Source organism: Notamacropus eugenii, chromosome 3, assembly GCF_028372415.1.
Source record: "Notamacropus eugenii isolate mMacEug1 chromosome 3, mMacEug1.pri_v2, whole genome shotgun sequence".
Classification (NCBI taxonomy): domain Eukaryota; kingdom Metazoa; phylum Chordata; class Mammalia; order Diprotodontia; family Macropodidae; genus Notamacropus; species Notamacropus eugenii.
Genome location: NC_092874.1, coordinates 296,585,947 through 296,606,281, shown reverse-complemented (window position 1 = coordinate 296,606,281; position 20,335 = coordinate 296,585,947). Strand labels below are relative to the sequence as shown.

Below are 20,335 nucleotides of genomic sequence, written 5' to 3'. Positions count from 1 at the left end.
CTCTCTGTCCCAGTGCAGCCAGCTTTCCTTTTGGAGGAATCCATCCCTCCCCTTCAACGTCTCCCCCATCAGGCTCTTCTCAGGGGGTCCCAGAAAATCACACCTAGTCAGTCAGTAAGCACAGCTTCTCATTACTTTTTGCTTCTTCCAGGAATTTCTAGCACTTCTAGAGTGAGATTTTGATGATGTCTCGACGCAGTCAGCGCCTGAGCCATCGTTACCATGTTGATGATGATGGAGGCAGCAGCAGCAGCAGCAGTGGAGGAAGTTCCCTGGTGGCTGGTCAGCACACTGCCTTCAAGGACAGTCCCTTAAGGTAAGCCACTCCACAGCGGCCCTAGGTCATCTTCCAGATCACAACCACTCAGGGCAGCCAAGGGCCTGGCCAGCTTCCATGTGCACCTTTCTTTCCTGCCCCCATCTTTGGTGGAAACATCACTCTAGTGCTTTCTTTCCCCACAAATGCGAGAATTTCCTGTCCCCAGCACCGTCTCTTCCCCTTCTACCCCAACCTGGGCTGCTGCTGCCTTCACTCTCTGAGAACAGGAACTAGGGAGGGGTGACTTTGAGCATTGAGAGGGCCAGAAACTGAGGCTTAAAGCTGGGCAGGGAACAACCATCATGTGGCCCAGTACCCACGGTTTCTGGGGTGAGCTGCAGGGCCTAGCAAGAGCATAGGAAGCCATGGGGGTGATGGACCTGTGGGGGAGGAGACAGGTTCAGGTGGCTTTAGCTCCTCTTGTACCTCATCATGGTGGTTCCATTTGGAAAGAGGCCCTGCCTGGCCCATGGGAGCTGGGGATTTGTTCCAATGTTATAAAGGATTCATCTGTTGAAGGAATAAGAACAGAAGAGGGCTTTGGGGATCATTTCTTTTCATCCTAGAAGCTCCTTGAAAGTCTCTTCCTCCTCCAGGCCTTTCTCCCCCTGTTTTTCTCCTGCTTCATCTCCTTCACCCTCTTTCCTTTGCTCTTCATGCTTGGCGCCCCCCAGGATTCTGAAGAGGAAATCTGGCAGTGTGAAACGCCTCTCACCAGCCCCTCACCTGGGCCCTGCTTCCAATCCTCACACTACCTACTACAGTGAATCAGTGGTCAGCGAGTCCTACGTCAGGGGCCCCCGGGTCGCCTCGGTGGACAAAAGCTCCATCCTACAAGATCAGCTGAACAGCGATGTCTACTGGAGTGAACGTGGTGAGCTCTGGCCAGAGCTTGACAAACCCGAGGGCTTGGGCTGGGGAGAAGGAAGGGAGCTCCTCCCTGTCTTCTAAAGATTCCTAAGGAGGCTAGTGTCTGTTGGGAGTTACCTTACTCCTCCAGGTTGGCTCATCTCCCTGGATCCTCCCAGGTGGGAGATCCTTCCATTCTCCTGAAGCCCCTCAGTCCCATAGATGGCACTTTTCCAGATCTGGCTGACAATAACCATGCCTCCTAAGGCAGAAGGCCACCTGGTTTTGTGCAGCCAATGAGCTAAAAATCATCTTTACATGTTTCAGTAAAGTTCCATTACACTTAAAAACATAAAAAGTGTTCTTACCTCATACAGAAATAGGAAGGGGGCCGGATTTTGCCCTTGTGCAGAACTCCATTCCTGCCCTAAACCACATGGGGGGGGCTTCTGGGTTCAGACCCCCAAAGGGGTGGGAAGTCTGAATTCTGAAAAGTTCTGCCAGGTGTTCCACCTCTGGCAGCTGCTGTTGCTGGAAGCCTGAAGCTCCCTGCTTATCAGGCACCTCCATGCTCTGTGCAGGTGGGGACTTGGTGAGGAGGAGGAGAGGCCTGGGAGGTGCTGAGAAGAGTAAGATCAATGGACTGAATGAGGGCAAAGTCACCTATGATATCTATGGATCTTCCTCAGGATACTCCTCGGAGGATGACTCTGCAGGTAGGCAGCACTTCCTGCCTACTGGAACTCCATCCCCTGGACGCTGCCCCGTGTACTTTGAAGGGTGCCCCATCCAGGGGGGATGGGGAGAACATAGATTTCAGATAAAAGGATAGAGAACTCTGCAGTCTGGCTCCAGGTGGGGGTTTGGAGGTTGGGAGGGCCCAAGCCTCAGCATGGTAATGGGGATGCCTGAGGCCCACTTGTGTCTCCTTCTGGGTGGCTCCTCATGTCTTCACTTTCCTGCAGGGCACACACTTATGGACCAGCCTGGCTCAGCATCCTCATTAAGGAATGCTGCCTCCCAAGTTGGCGCTTTCTTGTGGGTGGCCATCACTTTTCCAGGTGGGTTCTGGGAGTGGGTGGGCACACTGCCCAGGGCAGTCCCTGCTGTGGGCCCATAAGAGCTTCCTCATTCCTATGCTGGGGCACACCAGGCCTGGGTGCTAACCCTAGGACAGTGTGTGGAGACAGGCTTTTATGGCAGGATCCCCAGGCACAGCTAGAAAGCCTTGGGAGATTCAAGGAGCAGCTGCAGAGTGGGCAGGCTGGGAGCAAGCTAACTCTGGGATAGGAGGGCGAAGCCTTTGAACCCCTCTGCTGGGACTTTTACAGGTTGGCTCTTTGGCCTGTTCTACTGGTGGCTGGGCACTACCTGCTACCGCCTGACCACAGCTGCCTCCCTGCTGGACGTCTTTGTCTTAACCAGGTCAGTGAGGCCTCCCTGGGCTCTGCCAGAACCAAAGAACCCATGCTTGAAAAAGCTTCACCACGCTTGAGCTCAGTTCAGCTTTTGAGACTTTTGTGCCATGAATCTTATGACAGAAGGTCAGGTCAGGGTCAGGGGTGTGCTGGAATCAGCTGGAACCAGCTTGAACCTGCTCCTGAGTGTCAGCTACCAGTCAGGGCTCCTCTGGGTATCTAGACTGAAGAAGAAGATGGGACAAGTTGTGTGTGCCTTCACCTCCTTCAGAACTGCTTGTTAACCCTTCCCCAGCACATGCCAATCCCCATGAGCACAGGTGCTGCTCTATTCCTGAGTATCTTGGAGGAGCTGTCCCCTCAGTAGTTCCTGCCTCTCATCTCCACTGACTCTGGTGGCTTCACCTTGGCCAGTTGGAAAGTCCTGAGCTCCCAGGGGTTGTAGTCTCTTCCCAGTCCTTCGGGTAGCCAGGCCATCCTTACAGTTTCTCTGTGGGGGGTCATGTCCAGGTTTCCAGGCAGCCTCCAGGGCTGTGTCCAGGAGCCTGTAGAGCAGGGGTAGGGAACCTGCGCTCTCCAGGCCACATGTAGCCTTCTAGGTCCTGGGGTGCAACCTTTGGACTGAGGCCAAGTTTTACAGAACAAATCCTTTTCTTAAGGAGATTTGTTCTTGGAAGTCTAGATTCAGTCAAAGGGCCACCCTTGAGGACCTCAAGTGCCACATGTGATCTCCAGGCTGCAGGTTCCCTATCTAGCTCTGGATTCTTGGGGCCACAGGCTAGGCCCAGGGAGACTAGCCAACCTTGTCAGGGCTTACTCCTTCCAAGTCCCAATTTGACAAGCACTGAAATGATTTAGCCAAAAGAAGCCTGCCCAATTCACTAGCATATAAGCACATTCCTGAGAGCCCTGGGAGGGAGATGCCTTCCACCAGCCCTGTCACCTTTCATAACAACATTCACACATTTGACCAAGGTCAAATTTTCTCCTTCCACTTGACCTCGAGGGCTGTCCATAAAAGCCCAGAGCTCCCCATCGTAGCTGTCCCAGGGTGGGGGCACACCCTTTGTTGGTTTCCTCAGCAGCTCAGGGAGGGTCGCACAGGAATCTGGTGGGGAAGACCAGGCACTAATGTCTCCTCCTTCATCCCCATGAAATCCAGGAGCTTTTCAACTCTGAAGAAGTTGTTTCTGCTTCTCTTGATGCTGTTGCTTCTGGCTTCGCTGGCTTACGGTGAGCCTTGCTGAGTCCCCAGGGCACCCTGCCAGCCCAGACAGACAAGGGCTTGGGGGCAGGGCTGCTGAACGCAAGTCTGGAAGACAGAGCTTTGAAGGGGAGCCTTTAGCCTTTAGGGGAAAAGGGACCCAGGCCTTGTATGGGAAAGTTCTTGTGCCTGAAATGGGATAGACGGCCTGTGTCTCCTCCTCTTGATCCAATCCCACAAGCCTTTCTTGTGCATCTTCTGTATGCAGGCCTCCCAGACTCATGCTGCATGCCTACTATGACAGTGCTGGCTTTACATGGGTGTTTGATCTGCCCCCTCAGTGGTCACTGTCAAGGCACTTGAGGGTGGGGGAACTGGTAGAAGAGCTGAGTCCACAATGAATGGGTTAGCTGGGCAGGACACAGCCAATGCCAGCTCTGGAGGCCTTTGCCCCTTCTCACTGGGGAGAATGGACAGGGTGGTCCTCCCTGGATGGTCCCAAAAGAGCTGTACTCTGTTCAGGAACCATGACATCACTTACCCCCTACTATGAGATGAAGCCCAGCTTGGGAATGGTGACACCACAAGCTGTCAGTTACCAGGACCTCTATTCAGCTGGCATCTCCTGAAAGCACTCTGATCCTCCAGAAGAGACAGGGCTGTATGTGGACCAGGCTTGGGACCAGGAGGCAGGACTTCTCCATGTCCTCTCCCCAGCTGCTTCTTGTCCCTCATTTTTCTCATAATCCAAAAGTGTGTAATGACTCCTGAAAGGATCATGAGAGATGCCTTTCCTGAAGGGTCTTGCCTTCCAGATCATGGGGCCCATAATGCATGCACCTTCCTTGGGCCAGGGTCTGAGCCCATGTGGATGTGACACTGCCAGACACAGTCCAGGTGTAGGTCCTCATCCTGGACATGTTTCCCTTCTGGTGCCTCAGCCTCTGCCTTCATTAGCCTTTCCTCCCATGTGCTAGGTGCTTGGTATTTTTACCCCTATGGACTACAGACATTCCACCCTGCTATGCTGTCCTGGTGGGCAGCAAAGGGCAGCAACAGGAGAGAGGAGGTGTGGGAAGCAGGAGAATCCACCCCATATTTCCAGGTGAGTGCCTGGGTGAGTGCCAGGAACACTTTGTGCAGGACAGGCAGACAGTCTGCTCACAACCAAGTCTGTTCCAATCAACCCCAGAATCACTCAGTCCACTACCATTTCTTAAGTGTGGCCTACTGTGTGTCAGGCACTGTGCTAAGGGATGGGAATTCAAAGAAAGAATTCAAACCCAAACAAACAAGCCCACAGTCCCTGCCCTGAAGGAGTCCCTGAGTCATGAGGAAACAACTAGGTACAATGGAGATCTACCAGGACAGATGGGAGTGAAGCAGTAGAGGGAGTTGGCTATGCTGTTTCTTCTATGGCAGCCATACAGACTATTACCATACCATCTTTGAAGACAGTTCTGGCCTGGCAGGATCTTCCAGGTGGTGTCCTCTCCTAGCGCTGTCTTTGAAACAGCTCTGCAGCACTATGAGGCATCAGAGGAGGGGGAAGCAGGATTAGCCAGAGGAAGCTGCTTTTGTTTCCATTTTGTAATGAACAAAAGTCTGTTTTATTTCCCTTCTCCCTCTCCCACCCATTCAGAAAAATGAAAAGCAAACCACTTGTAACAAATGTGCAGAGTTAAGCAAACCAGTCCCTTTTTGGCCATGTCTAAAAGATCTATGTCTCCTTCTGCCTCCTCAGGCCATCTCTCTGTCAGAAGTTGGGTCATTTTCCAGAAAAGTACTTGGTCACTGCATCGATCAGAGTTCTAAAGTCTTTCAAAGTTGCTTCTTTGTGGTTCTTCTCACTCTGCTCTGCACCAGTTCATACAAAGTCTTCTCAGGTTTCTCTCAATACCACCTATTTCATTGTTTCTTAGAGCACGGTTGTATTCAATCCTTACACCATAATTTATTCAGCTCTTGCCCAGGTCGGGGGCAAGCCAGTAGTTTCCATTTCTTTGTCTTTGCTGTTTGGGTGCCAAGTGTGTGTCATGCAGAAGATACGTCATTCATCTCAGTGGTGACAGTCTCTTCTTAATGGTCTGTGCTGTGGGGCAAGAGATGAGAATATAAATCCAGGCTATAATGAAGCCTTCACTTAGTAACCTCGATTTATCCATGGATTTCCATCTCCAAACTCATCAATCTTTGCACCAGGGCCACTCACAAGCAGCATTAGGAGACTCTCTCACCTTGGATATGCAGATCCCTGGGGAGCCAGGGTCAGAAAACCTGGGCTCAAGTTTGAGCTTTGCCACTTGCTAGCTTTGGGACCTGGGGCAGTTCAATGCCAACCTCTCAAGACTCAGCCTCCCGCGTTCCCCCGCTGCCTTCAACTGAAATCATAGTTGCCTCCCCCAAAAGGCCTTCCCTAACACCTTGTCACACAGTGAAGTGATTCTGGAGGGGGGGGGTCTCCAGAAATTGGTAGCAGAGCCCAGACTATCAGAGTTGATCAAGCTGGGAAGACTTGAAGGCTGTGTGCAGATCCTGGTGTCTGCCCACCAGAAGCTTGGCCACCAGGTGATTGGATTTGGGGAGTCATGATGACTTGGGAAGCAGATAAAAAGACCAAACAACCTTTGCCTTCTGCAGCCACCTTCTGTTTGTGGACAGAGGTCAGGGGACCTCAGAGAAGGACAAAGAGTACTTGGTCTCCCTCAGTCCTCACACAGTCCAACCACAGTCTAAGTGGTTGACATTATTCCAGTGTAATCTGAGGGGTGACATGGAGTGGTGGGATAAAGGACATGGCTCTAGAAACAGCAACAGATGAGGTGCTGGATGTCAGATGCACAATGAGGTCCACGATTTTGGACACAGCCAGTGTCAGAATTTGATTTGTCTGACTTCTCATGTCAGCTGCAAGGAGTTTTTTTTTCAGATGTGGGGGGGAAAACAATCAGTGGAATGATCACTCACAGGCAGAAGAATTTGGAGGAGGCAAATCAGCCTCAAGGATTAGATTTCATCACATTTTTAAAGGCAACTAAAAAACCCCATAGTTGCTATTCCAAATGAGCATAAGGCAACAGAGGGCAAAGGAAGTCCAGGAGGAAGCTGAGAAGATCATTTTGTCCTTGTGACCCCAACACTCGGCATAGCCTGTTACACTTAGTGGGAGTGTATCAGTGTTTGTTGGCTGTCATTGTACTAAGTCCACAAAACAACGTGCAAGGGAAGAAGACACAACTATTATTTGTCAGTAAGAAAGTCCCCAGGCACAGGATACATGATCAGCACCAAAAGATGTCACAACGAAACCAAAGGACCATCTTCACGGAATGAGAAATGCTGGTTACACGAATCATTTCAGCATCAAGGACCAGATCAGTGACTGGGCCCCACAAAGGTCAAAATCCAGCAAGTTAGAAGAAAGGGGGACAAAAGGGGAAAAAACATACCGTACAGCTCCAACAGCTCCAGTCCTTCCTCTTCAGATGTGTCAACCACTGAGGCACGGCAAAAGGAACACTGACTCATAGCATCGTTTCCTAAGGATGTTTGACTGCTGCCCCAAAACATCACATTCCAGTGAGAAGGCCAGCAATCCTAGAGGCTGCCTCCGTCAGAGACCAGCGGCTCTTGGCAAGCAAAGAAACCAAAGGCAACACTGGATCTGAAAATAGGCCACTGGCGCAAGAGAAGAAGAGGGTGGTGACTAAAGGATACAAACAGTGGCCCCGTGAAACGGCAAACATCAGGAAGGGCCCTCAGCCTCCCTCTTCAGCTCAGTCCTGAGAGTGGAGGCCCCCAAATTCTTGAGGCAGCTCCTTCCCCTCTCAGTGACTCACCTTGTTAGGAAGCTGTTCCTGCCTCTGAAATGTGCCACAACTTCTACCTTGCCAGGACAAGCAAAGCAACTCTAACCCTGTCCATGTCCACAAAGTCTGAAAACCATTTTCATGTCTCCTCATCGTGTTGTGTGTTTCCAAAAGTTTTCTTGATATCATTGGTTTTTACTTAACCTACCTTTCCCAGTGTGTCTTCTCAGAAAGAGAAGCAAGGAATTTGGAAAAACCCTGCAAAGCTTGTGTGATCTACTAGTGAAAATCATTTTGAATTAGGTACATCTTTACACACACACACACACACACACACACACACACACACACACACACACACGCACACATCCCACTGACTTTGAAGACTTGTCTCTAGCTTTTGCTTTCATGTGACCCACCTTGCTCAGTGTATCCTTCCCATTTTGCCCTCCCACAGAGCCAGCCCTTAAGCAAAAGAATAAACCAAAAAGGGGAAGAAAAGTTCAGCAGAACACAGCAGGCGAGCCCAGCATTAGATGCAGGTTCCCTGCCAGTATTTCCCACCCTAGCCAGGACGGGAAGGGAAGAAGATCCTCATGTGTCATCTCTGTTCTTTCCATTTCCATGGTTGTCTGTGGTGCTTGTTTTCTTGTTCTCCTCATTCATTTATTCCACTTTTCCCCAGTTCATGTAAGTCTTCTAATTAAGCAGAGTTGTGGCTTCGTACAGCATAGTCATATTTCCTTGTATCCATAAGCCACTCCTCTGTCAATGAGTTCTTTGCTACCAAAGAACTTTCTTAGTGGTTCAGTTGGTATGGCACTGAATAAGTTAATTTAGGTAGTTTTATCATTTTTATGCTACTGGCTTGACCTACCCACGAGGAGTGAGTACATCTCCAACTGTTGAGATCTCTACGTATGAAGAATGTTTTGTAATTGTGTTCATATAGTTCCTGTGTGTGTCTTGGCAGGCAAACTCTCAGGTTGTATACAGTATACAATTGTATACAGTTATTTTCAATGGAATTTCTCTTTCTATCTCTTCCTGCTGGATTTTCTTGATTAATATATAGAAATGCTGATGGTTTTGATGGGCTTCCAACTTTCTTTAAGTAATTGTTTGAACTGGTTTTGTTTTAAACTGGTTTTTTAGATGACTCTCTAGGGTTCTCTTGGTAAACCATTGTATCATCTACCAAAAGAGATAGTTTTGGTTCCTCATTGCAGTTTTTTCCCTTCAGTTTCTTTTCTGCCTTATTGCTATATCTAGCAGTTGCTGTAACTGGTACAACACTGAATAGCAATGGTTGGCAATGGACTTTCTTCCTTTACCGTGATCTTACTGGGAAGGCTTATCCCCATTACATATCATGCTTGCTCTTGGTTTTAGTTAGATAATACTTATTTTAAAGAAGACTCCATTTATTCCTGTGCTTTCTAGTGTTTTTCAACAGGGATGAGGCATTTTGTCAAAAGCTTTGTCTGCACCTGTTGAAATCATATAAATTTGTTGTTTATGTTATTGATATAATCAGTTACATTTATAGTTTTCCTAATAATTGACCCAGGCCCAACTTCTTGGTATCAATCCAGCTTGGTCACAGTGTCACAATATATCTTTGTGATATATTCCTGTAATCTCCTTTCTTAGCATTTAATATTTTTCATCAATATTCATTAAGGAAATTGATCTATAGTTCCCTTTCTTGGGGAGACGTGACTCTCCTTGGTTTGGGTATCAAGATTATATTTTTGTCATAGAAAGAATTTGATAAGATTCTATCTTTACCTGTTTTTCAAATCGTTTATTTAGTGTTGGAATTGATTACTTTTTAATCATTTGGAAAAATTTGATTTAGTCCTGGGGTTTTTTCTTAGAGAGATCATTTATAGCTTGTTTCGTTCCTTTTTCTAAGATGGGGTTATTTAAGGGCTCTGTTAAACAGGACTATTTACATTTGTAAAATTCATTTCATTTAGATTTTCATTTTTATTATTGGCATGTAGTTGGGCAACAAAGCTCCTAGTAATTACTTTTATTTTCTCTTCATAGATTGTAAATTCACTGTTTTCATTTTCTGATGTAATAATTTGGTTTTCTTTTGTAAAAATTAAATTAGCCAAGGATTTATCTATTTAATTGTTTTTCTCAAAGCTTATAGTTTTATTTATTAGTTCATTGGGGTTTTGTTCTTTCAATTTCGTTCATCTTTCTATCGATTCAAGATTTTAATTTTGGTGTTTAATTGGGAAGGGATTAATCTGTTGGTTTTCTAAATATTTTAGTTGCATGTCTAATTCTTTAATCTGTTTCTTTGTCTCTTTGATTGATGTAAGCATTTGAAAATATACATTTCCCTCTAAGTCCTGCATTGACTGCATCCCCAAAATTTAGTTATGTCATTGTCACCATGAAATTGTTAACCATTTCTATGATTTGTTCTTTGACTCATCCATTCTTTAGGATCCATTCTGTAAGATCCATTCTTTTTCTCCAACTCCTCTATTTGTGTATCTTTCTGTTTCAAGCATATTTCTTGTAAATAACATATTGTTGGATTCTGGTTTCTAATCCATTCAACTGTATTCTTCCATTTTATGAGTGAGTTCATCCCATTCCCATTCACAGTTGTGTTCATTAAATGTATATTTTTTTCCATGCTATTCTTTTACACTCATCCTTTTGTTTTTTACTCTGTCCCTTCTTCAGTAGTCTTTTGTTTCTGACCTTTGCCTCCCTTAATCTATCCCGTCATTCTTCCCTCCCCCTCACCTTTCTCTTAGACGCTTTTCCTCCTACTTCTCCTTGCGTAAAATGAATCTCTCCATCTCATTGTGTGTGTATGTGTATTCTTCCCTCTTTCAACCAGTTCAGATGAGAATAAGGTTCGTGTTGCCTGTTCCCCTCTTCTGTCCCTCCCATTGTATAAACTCTTTCTAGTGCACCCCATTTATGAGATAACTTTCCCCATTCTTTCTCTCCTTCCCCACAACCTTCCAGTGCATTTCTCTTCTCCACCCTTCCATTCTTTTGAGATCCTCACAACATAATACAGTCATTCAGGTCGCTATCTATTTAGACTGCTTCTAGGACCCGTGGTGATCATAAAATTCTGAAGTGGTTACATGTATCATCTTGCCACACAAGGGATCTAAACAATTTGCCCTTTTTTAGTGACTTGTGATTTCTCACTCATGTTCACCTTATTATTCTTCTCCTGAGTTCTGTGTTTGAATGTCAAATTTTCTATTCTGTTCTGGTCTTTTCATCAGGAATGCTTGAAAGTTCTCTATTTCAGGAAGGGTCCTTATTCCCCTGTAGGACGATACACAGTTTTGCTGGGTAGTTTAATCTTATTGTGGGCTCTAATCCTAGATCTTTTCCACTCCAGAATATGATATCCCAAGCCCTGTACTCCTTTAATGTGGAAGCTTCTAAATCTCATGTGTCCTGACAGTACTGGATTATTTCTCTCTGGCTATTTGCAGAATTTTCTCCTTGACCTGGCAGTTCTGGATTTAGAACAGTTGCTGGGAGTTTTCATGTAGGGGTTTCTTTCAGGAAATGATTTGTGGTTTCAAGTTCTACTTTGCCCTCTGATTCTAACACATCGGGGCATTTTCCTTTGTAATATCTTAAAATATTATGTTGAGCTCCTTTTTTGTTCCTGGCTTTTGGATAGACAAATGACTCTCCAATTCTCTCTCCTCAATCCATTTCTAGGTCATTGGAGTTTTGTATGAGATCCTATACATTTTCTCTTGAATTGATTTTATTTTTTGTTGTTGTCTCCTAGAGTTATTAGCTTCTATTTGCTCAGTTCTAATTTTTAAGGAATTCAGTATTTTTGTGCCTCTTTTACTAATTATTCATTCTTTTCTCATATCTTTCTTGTACCGCTTTTTAAAAATTTTTCCTCTTCCACTCTTAAAATCACTTTTTGTTCATTTTTATCTCATTCTTTAACTCTTCTAGGAATTCTTGTTCAACTCTTATCCAATCTACCCTTTTTCTTGGAGGATTTGCTTAAAGATATCTTCAAGTCATTGGCTTCTTCTGTCTTTCTGTCTTGAGCCATAGTAGCCCTTTGTGGTCAGGTTCAGTTTTGTTTACTCATTCTTCCAGCCTATTTCTTGACTATGAACTTGATGTTGGCATTGGGCTCAGCTCACCTCTGGGCTTTCTTAGTTCAGTCCGCAAACTTTCAGTGCTTCCATAGTGGTGATATCTGTTCACTGCTATTCTTGTCTGAGTTGTGCAAGTTCCTGACTCAGGTTTAGGTCTTCTGGCTTGCGGGTGCTGGAGTTTCTGTAGAATGTTATTGGACTCAGTCATTGTTAGCACACTTTGAGGTTCTGCAGGTTCAGAGGGACCGAACTTATTGACTCTTCTTGCGTCTGGGTCTCCTACCCGAGGTATCCCACTGCAGGACTAAAAGTGAACATTGAGTACCCAGCTGTGCTCTGGGGCTCAGGTCCAGAACCTCTTTGCAGAACCCCTTTCTTGATCAGTGCTCAGCTAGGGCCTCGCTCACTCATAACTGCTCCTCTCAGCCCTACGTCTGTAGCCTAGAAGAGTCATTTGGCCCCCTTCATGCTCCCAGGATAGCCTGGGATCTGCTCCTGCTCAGGGATTCAGTTCTAGCCCTTTTACCATCCTTGGGCAATGAAATGCTTCCCACTGTCCTGGCTGCCATTATGTTGGGCTCCTGGCCAGCCCCCACCTCAGTGTCCACAGCTCTCTTATTTCTTAAGCTTCCCTGGGCTGGAGAAATGACGCACAGGGATGTTTTCTTGGCTTTCCTCATGAGAATGTGGTCTGGCACATTATCTAGATGGTTAGAGAGGAGGTGGGCTGGGCTCATCAAAAATGCCCACCCTCCCTCTGTTCTCTTGGTTCTGCCCCTGTGCTGTGTGGTTGGTGGGGAGGGGACCTTCTGCATGCTTAGCCTCCTTTGTACCTCTTGGGGAGGTCTCTGACCTGGCTTTTTGCCCTGAGCTCTCTCAGCTTCTTCGACATTTCGACCCTGGTGACCCTGGCCCTCCCTCATCACTCTCCTGGCTCACTGCCGCAGTGTCCTGAGTGGCCTCCCTGCCTCCAGTCTGTTCTGCACTCTGCTCTCAAAGGAACTTTCCTTAAGAACAGAGCAGACCAAGTGACTTCCCTCCTCAGTCAATGGCAGGGCCTCCCCTTTGCCCCCCAGAGGAAAACAGCCCCACCCTGTCTTTCCAGCCTTAGCCTCATTGGTCTTCTGTACTCCTTTCACACTCGGTGACCCTACCCAAATGGCTGCCCCCATGCTGAGAATTCATTCTGGTGCTCTTTCTTCCAGTCAGCCTGTCAACCCACATGTATTTATTAAGCACTTCCTCAGTGCCGGGTCCCGGCCTAGGGGACACAGGTACACAAAATGAAACCATTCCCATTGACCAGGAACTTCCATTCTCAGGCGGAGACCAACAATGCTTACGTTTTTGTAAATAGCGTAAGTGTGAAATGAAGAAATCTGCCGACAGCAGTTAAACGACCTGGTGGCTTTTAATGTCCTTGTCTCCTCCATTCAAATGGAAGTTCTTCGTACACAAGAAAGGTTTCCTTCTTGGTCCTTGTGTTCTCAGCACTCAGCCCCACCTCGGGCACACAGTGGTGCTTAACAAATGCCCAGTGCTCCTTGTTCCTCCTCCTAAGAGACTTTTCATCTTTGTGTGTTTTCCTCCTTGTTCCCAAGGCTGAACAGCATGTCCTGTCCAAGGTTCATGCCCTAGAAAGGCGGCTGGAAACTCTGGCTTCTGAATACTCTGCACGTTGGCAGAAGGAGGCCATCAGGCTGGAGTTGCTGGAGCTGCAGGGGGCCAGTGGGAATGGAGGTGGAAAAAGCCTGAGCCACGAGGATATTTCAACTCTCCTGGAGGGCCTGATGAGCCAATGGGAACCCACCCTGAAGAAGGACTTCCGTAGGGACACCACTGCCCACATCCAGGTGAGGAGAACGCTCTGCTAAGAAGACCAGGTCGGCAAGCCCAGCTAGTGGAAGGCATAGAGGTCTTGAGGTGAGGCAGCACTCTGGGCTTGGCAGGACCTGCCAAGTTCTCTGGGTCTTGTTGAACGCCTGTCTCCTTTTTTGTGGTCTCCAGGAAGCACTCACCACCCTCAGGGCAGAACATCGGCAAGATTTGGATAATGTTCTAAAGAAGATTTCTCAGGCATCCCAGGTAATCCAGAAGCTCTGACGCTTCTGGAGGCAGAGACACAGGGGATGGAGGGCGGGGGGGGGGGGGGGCGGGGGAAAAGGTGCGGGGAGGTGGGGAGAGGGGGCAGAGACGTCTTGGGGGAGGTCACTTGTAGCTGGAAATGTTGGTGCTGCTGTCAGTAGACCTAACACTTGCTTACAGGTTTCTGGCCAGATTCCATACTTGTATGGGAGCATATTCGATTGACTCATTGTCCCTGAGAGCTCCTGTCTGAGGACTCTGGATCCCCTTGTCCGAAGGATAAGCAGAGAGCTTACTGATCTAAAGCAACCTAAGCCTCCTCCTGTAGCTCCTTTCTGGAACCCCTTTCCTGTACTGAGCACATCCATGCATGAAGACTAGGGAGGGATAAGATTGTCAATGAGAAGACTGTAACTCAACAGCTGAGTTTGAAACTCTTTTCAGGGACTGAGAAGTGACCTCACCACTCTAGGGAAAGTGGTTCATGCCTAATCTCAGCTGAGTTGGGGTCTCTGTCAGATGCCTCCTCTTGGTGGGATGATAAGAGAGGAGTCCAGTCTTTGAAAGGTCTAGCCCAAACTCAAGGTCAAGATTTCTGGAGCCCAACAGTTTGCAGAGACTCAGATCCTCCTTAGCAGACAGAGGGTCCACCCAGAGGAGACAATGAGTCCCCAGAGTGTGGTTTGGTGTTTTCATCAGTCTCATTGTGCCATCATCTTCCTTACAGGAGCTGGAAAGCTGGGTGCTCCAGCTAAAATCTGAATGGCAGAGGTAAGGCCCCAAACTAACTGGCAAAGAGAAGAGGAGGGAAGGAAGGCTAGAAAACTAGACCAGAGAAAGCACCACTGAGATTCTCTGGGGGGGTGTCAGTAGAGCCAGAATACTTGGGTTAGCATGTCCATAGGATTAATCCCAGCTGGTAAGGACCTCAGAGAGCAGATGAGGGTCCTGAGGCCTGGGAGGGAAATGACTTGCCCAGGGTCACACAGGGAGTAAATGTCAGGGAAGACTTGCACCCAGATCTCTGGTTCTGTTCTTTCCCTTTGATAGTGGTTCTGCTTGACTCTATCCTGTGTCACTAGCCAGTGGCTGCCCTTCCCTTTTCCTTTTGTCACTGTCTAGTTTGGCCCAAGAAGCCCTCCAGGAAAACATATTAAAGGCTATGGGTCCACTGGAGGCCCAGCTGGCTGGCCTGAGACAGGAACTGGCAGCCCTGAGCCAGAGACAGGCTGCAGTGGCAGAGGAAGTAGACCTTTGGCCACAGAAGATGGCAGCCCTGCGCAGTGATGTGAGTCCTCCAGTCCACCACTTAGACCACATGTGCCCCTCTCTCCAAGGTGGGCTGCCTGAGCATCTGCCCAGGGAGACCCAACCCTCTAAGGTGTCCACTGGGGTCCAATGAGATCTTTTTTGGTAGACCTGAAAGCAGTGGAAAAATGCCAGTCACTTGGTTCACAACCGTCCCTTCCCTGGCACCAGGAAGACATGCATAGGCTCTGAGCTCTCAGAGTCTTTCTAGACACCCCCTCCCCAGGTCCCCTGTCCCAGCCCTCTTTCTTCCTTACCTCTACTGTTTTGTGGATGGTCTCTGGTGGTTTCTAGGTGGAGTCTCAGTTCCCAGCCTGGATCAGTCAGTACCTTCTTCGAGACAAGGGCGCTAAGGCTGGGCTTCTTCAGCTGGAGGAGGTACAGGCCCAACTTCGGGACCTGGAGCACAGAATCCTCACTCAGGTGGCAGAAGGGCAGGTCAAATCTGCCAGTGAAGCTGCTGCCAGCCTGAGGCTGACCCTTCACAAGGAAGGAGTGACTGGGGTCACAGAGGAGGTGAGGCCTGCCCCATTCCCTGTCTGCCTGTCGGAGGTCATGGGTTTGCCCTGAGAGGAGCCTCCAGGGAAGGAAGGGGAAGCCCTGGCAGAGCAGGTAGCACACGTGGCCCTCTGGTGAAAGGGCTGGGCCAGTTCTGCAGGCAGCTAGGCCCATGAGTCCATCCATGCCTGTCTTTTAGGATGTGCACCAGATTGTGAATGAGGCCCTGAAGAGATACAGTGAAGACCGCATTGGGCTAGTGGATTATGCCCTGGAGTCCTCAGGTAGGTAGCCTGTAGAAAGCCAGAGGGCTGGGGACATGATGGTTGCCCATTAAGGGACAGCAGGAATTAAAAACTCATGATGCCCCTTATGGGACGGGGCAGTTGAAGGGCTGATGCCCTGGCAGTGACCCCTCATCTTCAGGACTACCTCTGTGTCCTGCCAGCCCTCAGCTGCCCCCACCTCACTTCTCTCCCTCTTGTTCTTTCAGGGGCCAGCATCATCAGTAGCCGCTGCTCAGAGACCTATGATACCAAGACGGCCCTTCTCAGTCTGTTTGGCATCCCCTTGTGGTACTATTTCCAGTCCCCAAGAGCCATCCTCCAGGTATGACAGAACAAAGGGCCCCCAGCTTGGCTCTCTGCCATCTCCCACCTTCTGTGGGGGCTGGGCTCTCAAGGTGGGAGGATTACACAATGGAAATCTATTCCATTGGCTGCCCACCTGACTTGTCACCTGACTTGTCTTCTGCCCACAGCCAGATGTTTACCCTGGCAACTGCTGGGCATTCCGGGGCCCCCAGGGCTTTGCTGTGGTTCGATTATCTGCCCGCATCCACCTCACTGCTGTCACCTTGGAGCATGTACCCAAAGCCCTGTCTCCCATCAGCAACATCCCTAGCGCCCCCAAGGATTTTGTCATCTTGGTGAGTATCTGAGCCTTGCAGCTCTCCATTCCCGTATGCCTGACAGCCATTTCTTAACAGCAGCATTGTGAGGTGAGGAATGGAAGGATGTGCCCATTTTACAGCTGGGATATTGAGGCTGGTCTCTGGACTCCACAACCAGCCCTTTCCCTGCTCCCCCTCTTCTTAGAGAGAAGCCAGAAGAGGACAGCTGACAGCAGTCAAGATTTCAATGCTGTCTCAGGGTCCTTTTATACAACTCCTTTATACATGGGTGCCTCCATGGCCAGGTGTCCCATGGGGGAGCTGAGTGGGGATGATGAGCACCATTCCCTACAGTCACCTCCTTAGGGCAGAGTTGGAATGTCCTCATAAGGAGGATGTGGGTGAAAAAAGTGGAGCCAGAGGAGAAGAAGAAACGTGTAGGGGAACAGGATGCTTCAGGACCTAAATCCTGATAGATGAAGAAACTGAGGCACCTACAATTAAATTGTGTGTCCCAAGCCATTCAGCAGCTTAGGGGAAGAGGCAGAGAAGGAGGCCAGGGGCTTGGAGGGAAAAGGATCTGTCTACTGAGTTAGTGAGAGATGCTGGAAGGTGAGGGGACCAAAGAAGGAAACATCATGGTGGCTTTTGCTTTCTCCCCTTTACTCTCCCCAATGTATCCCCCCCTACACCCCCTTCCTCCTCCTCTTCCACCTCCTCCTCCACAACCTCCCCTTCCTTTGCCTCCCTGGATTGATCTGGATTCATGTCCTAACAGCATGACCTTTCCTCTAACCCCCTCCCATCCATCCATCCATCCATCCATCCATCCATCCATCCATCCATCCATCCCTTCCCTTTGCTTTTCCTTCTCTGTAGGGGCTAAATGAAGATTCACAGTCGGAAGGGGTGGCCCTCGGGCACTTTACCTATGATAATGCTGGGGAGTCCATTCAGACCTTCCACTTTCAGGTATGGAGGGCTGGCCCCACAGTGTCCCAGGGAGGCTGGTGCTCTTGAAGGCTAGTTCACCAGCCATGGGGATGCTGTGGCTTTGCTAGGAGCTGCAGTTTGAGCCAGGACCCCATGGTTCTGATAGCAACCTGAGGGATAACATTCAGCCACTGAAGAAGGCCTGGGGGGGACGGGCTCTGGGGTCAGGATGTCCACCAAGGGATCACGAGCCTTCCTGACCCCAGTCTCCTCTTCCCACAGGGCAATGACACAGCCCCATACCAGGTGGTCGAACTTCGGATCTTAAGCAACTGGGGTCACCCTGAGTACACCTGCATTTACCGCTTCCGGGTCCATGGGAAGCCTGCCAATTAGCCTCTCCCCCCCAGGGCCTTTCCCCTCTTTCCCCCTTCAGCCCCTCCCCTCCCCCAGCAAGCACTTCATCCCACTTTCTCGCCCTCTCCCACACTTCATCCCTTATGGCCACTGTGGCTTCTGGGAGAGATACAAGGTGGGAGCCTACCACCATGGAGCAGTTTGGCCCCACCCTGCCCTCTCTGATGGAGAGGAGATCACCAGCTCAGCTATTTGTTTCACTTCCCATCCTCTTGAGGGTCAGGTGGCCCAGCTCCCTACCAGGCCCTGCCTGCCCTCAGGAGGTGTATACACAGCTATGTATGATATCTTGAAGGTGTGAGTCAAGACATCATGAGGGCCTTATTATGCTCAGCAGCACTCAGAACCACAGCTTAGGCCACCTTAGCTTACCTTGCCCAAGAGTCTAGGTCAAAGAACTTGGTTTATTGAGGGCATGACAACTTGGGCAGTTCCAAAGGGCAGACTGGTAGACAGTCTGTCTTGGGCATGCCCCAGCAGGTGGCTAAAGCTCCCGTCCATGGTAGCATGCATAGTTCTCTTTACCATGGGGCATGATGGGGGCAGTCTTTGAAATCTGAAGTATCTGGGACTGGCCACAATTCCCTGGTGTTAAGTTTATTGGGATAGAGTTGGGGTTAGTTTTTTGGAGTTAAGGCTGGGATGGGAGGGGAAGGGCAAATTCTTTGGCCCTGCGGGCCCATTGTATTATGTATATAGATAGATATTTATATTTATACATAGATCTCTTTGTTCTTTGTTATCAGACAGAAAAGCTACGGGCTTCATTTCTGGCTTCCTCCCCCTGGGGCCCAGGGTGATATTCACTCCAGCTCCAGCTTGGGCTGGGGGGCAGGCTGTCAGGCACGGATCCTCACAGTGACATTGCCATCCTTCCTGCCTTTTACTGTAGGAGGGAAGGCAGGCCTTCACACCACAGGGCTGGCCACTGGTCCCTGAAGCAAGCAGGGGCACTCACTCATCTGCAGGCTTTGGGGGTCACCAGCAGACAGTGGCAGGCTGACCCTAGCTGGCCCTCAACCCAGTTTGCTCCCTCTGCTTCTGTTCGCTTACCAGGAAGCTGGCGTCTGAGCAGCCCTGCATAGGAACCTACAGATGGGGTCTTAGTTCTTCCCCATCACAAAGGCTACTGTTTAATTCTTTACTTTGATTTTTTAATCAACAAATTCTAATTTATGCCTATGCAAATATAAATTTTCCCTGGGATCTGTGGCTTCTCCTTCTCCACCTGTTGCTCTTGAGGCCAACTTGGAGTAGTGGGGAAAAGAAGGTGGTATTCTGGTAGAAACTCCCTGGTTAAAGGGCGGCTTCCTTGCTGCTGAGTGAGGCCTGGGAGGGATTGTCCTGGGCATCGAGAGGGAGCTAAGCCCAGGCCTGGGCTGGGAGAAGCAAAGCTGGGTAAGGGAACCAGAGGAGGCTTTCTCATTTCTGCCTGCTCCTTTAAAGCTCACCCAAGGCCTCTCCTGGTCTTAATCCTCCCTCAGTGTGCCCAAATTGATGTTTTATACTTCCTTGTGTGTGTCTGCATATCCATACATAAACACACACCTATCCAGACAGACATTCCTCTGTGTGCCTGCTCCATCTTTCAGGAGCAGGACAGCTTTCTAAGGAAAAGAGCTTTGTGTCTGCCTTGGTCTCCCCCATAGCTAGCACAAGGCCTGCCACCCAGCAGACACTTTATCTGAGCATTGCTATTCACTTCAACTCAGGTGTAAAGAAAGAATATACTCTACAGCCTTCTCAACAAGGGGTCACCAGCATGCCTTTGACAGCCTCCAGCAAGGGTTAAACACATCACAAACTGCCAGCCGTCCTCTTCCACTTTCAGACAGCTCAAGTTGTTGGGAAATTTGTCCTGAAATCAGGCTGAAATCTATCTTTGGGCATCTTCCACCCACTATTCCTCGTTCTTTCATCCTGGGTCAAGCAGAACACGCTAATCCCCCTTCCACATCACTTTTCAAATAGTAGCATTAGAGAGTGGCTACTGCGTGCCAGCCACTGTGCCGAGCACTTTACAAATATCTCCTTTGATCCACACAACAACCCTGTGAGGTAGGCACCATTTCTAGACCCATTTTGCAGATGAGGAAATGTAGGCACAGAGGTGAAATGACTTGTCCAGGGTCACACAGCTGGTAAGTATCTGAGGGAGAATTTGAACTTGGATCTTCCTGCTTCCAGGTGCAGAGTTCCATCTCCTGTGCCACCTGAAGACAGTTCTCATGGTCCTCTGACAGCTTCTCAAGGGCCTTACACCATGTTCTTGGAGCCCTTCATCCTTCTGTTCACCCTTCTCTGAATGCACCTCACCTTGGTCATTTCTTTCCCACACTGTGATGCTCAGGCCTGAACACTGCCCTCTGGCTGTGGTCTCCTCAGGACAGACTTGGGCTGACCTATTACTGACCCCCCTTCCTAGATCGTAGGCCTCTCCATGCCCCTCAGGAAGGCACTGGTCATTCCAACC

The 20,335-nt window shown here is 49.0% G+C and overlaps 1 protein-coding gene across 1 annotated transcript; it reads left to right on the top strand.

The window, feature by feature from the left end:
• Nucleotides 1–185: 185 nt before the first annotated feature.
• On the top strand, nucleotides 186–17,841 carry LOC140532064 (SUN domain-containing protein 2-like). The gene is made up of 17 exons (XM_072650612.1): nucleotides 186–316; nucleotides 994–1,193; nucleotides 1,750–1,884; nucleotides 2,134–2,229; nucleotides 2,500–2,593; nucleotides 4,059–4,155; nucleotides 4,800–4,895; nucleotides 13,331–13,582; nucleotides 13,737–13,814; nucleotides 14,542–14,585; nucleotides 14,937–15,102; nucleotides 15,417–15,638; nucleotides 15,820–15,904; nucleotides 16,114–16,229; nucleotides 16,381–16,548; nucleotides 17,392–17,484; nucleotides 17,728–17,841. Exons 1-17 carry the CDS (start codon nucleotides 186–188, stop codon nucleotides 17,839–17,841), a joined length of 2,187 nt encoding a protein of 728 aa, XP_072506713.1.
• The last annotated feature ends 2,494 nt before the right edge of the window (nucleotides 17,842–20,335 follow it).

What these genes read in the sequence shown, in the direction of transcription:
- LOC140532064 (XM_072650612.1), top strand. Translation starts at nt 186, where the DNA reads ATGTCTCGACGCAGTCAGCGCCTGAGCCATCGTTACCATGTTGATGAT. An exon ending in TGGCAGCCCTGCGCAGTGAT is followed by an intron (nt 15,103 to 15,416) that starts GTGAGTCCTCCA and finishes GGTGGTTTCTAG; the next exon opens with GTGGAGTCTCAGTTCCCAGC. An exon ending in TGACTGGGGTCACAGAGGAG is followed by an intron (nt 15,639 to 15,819) that starts GTGAGGCCTGCC and finishes CCTGTCTTTTAG; the next exon opens with GATGTGCACCAGATTGTGAA.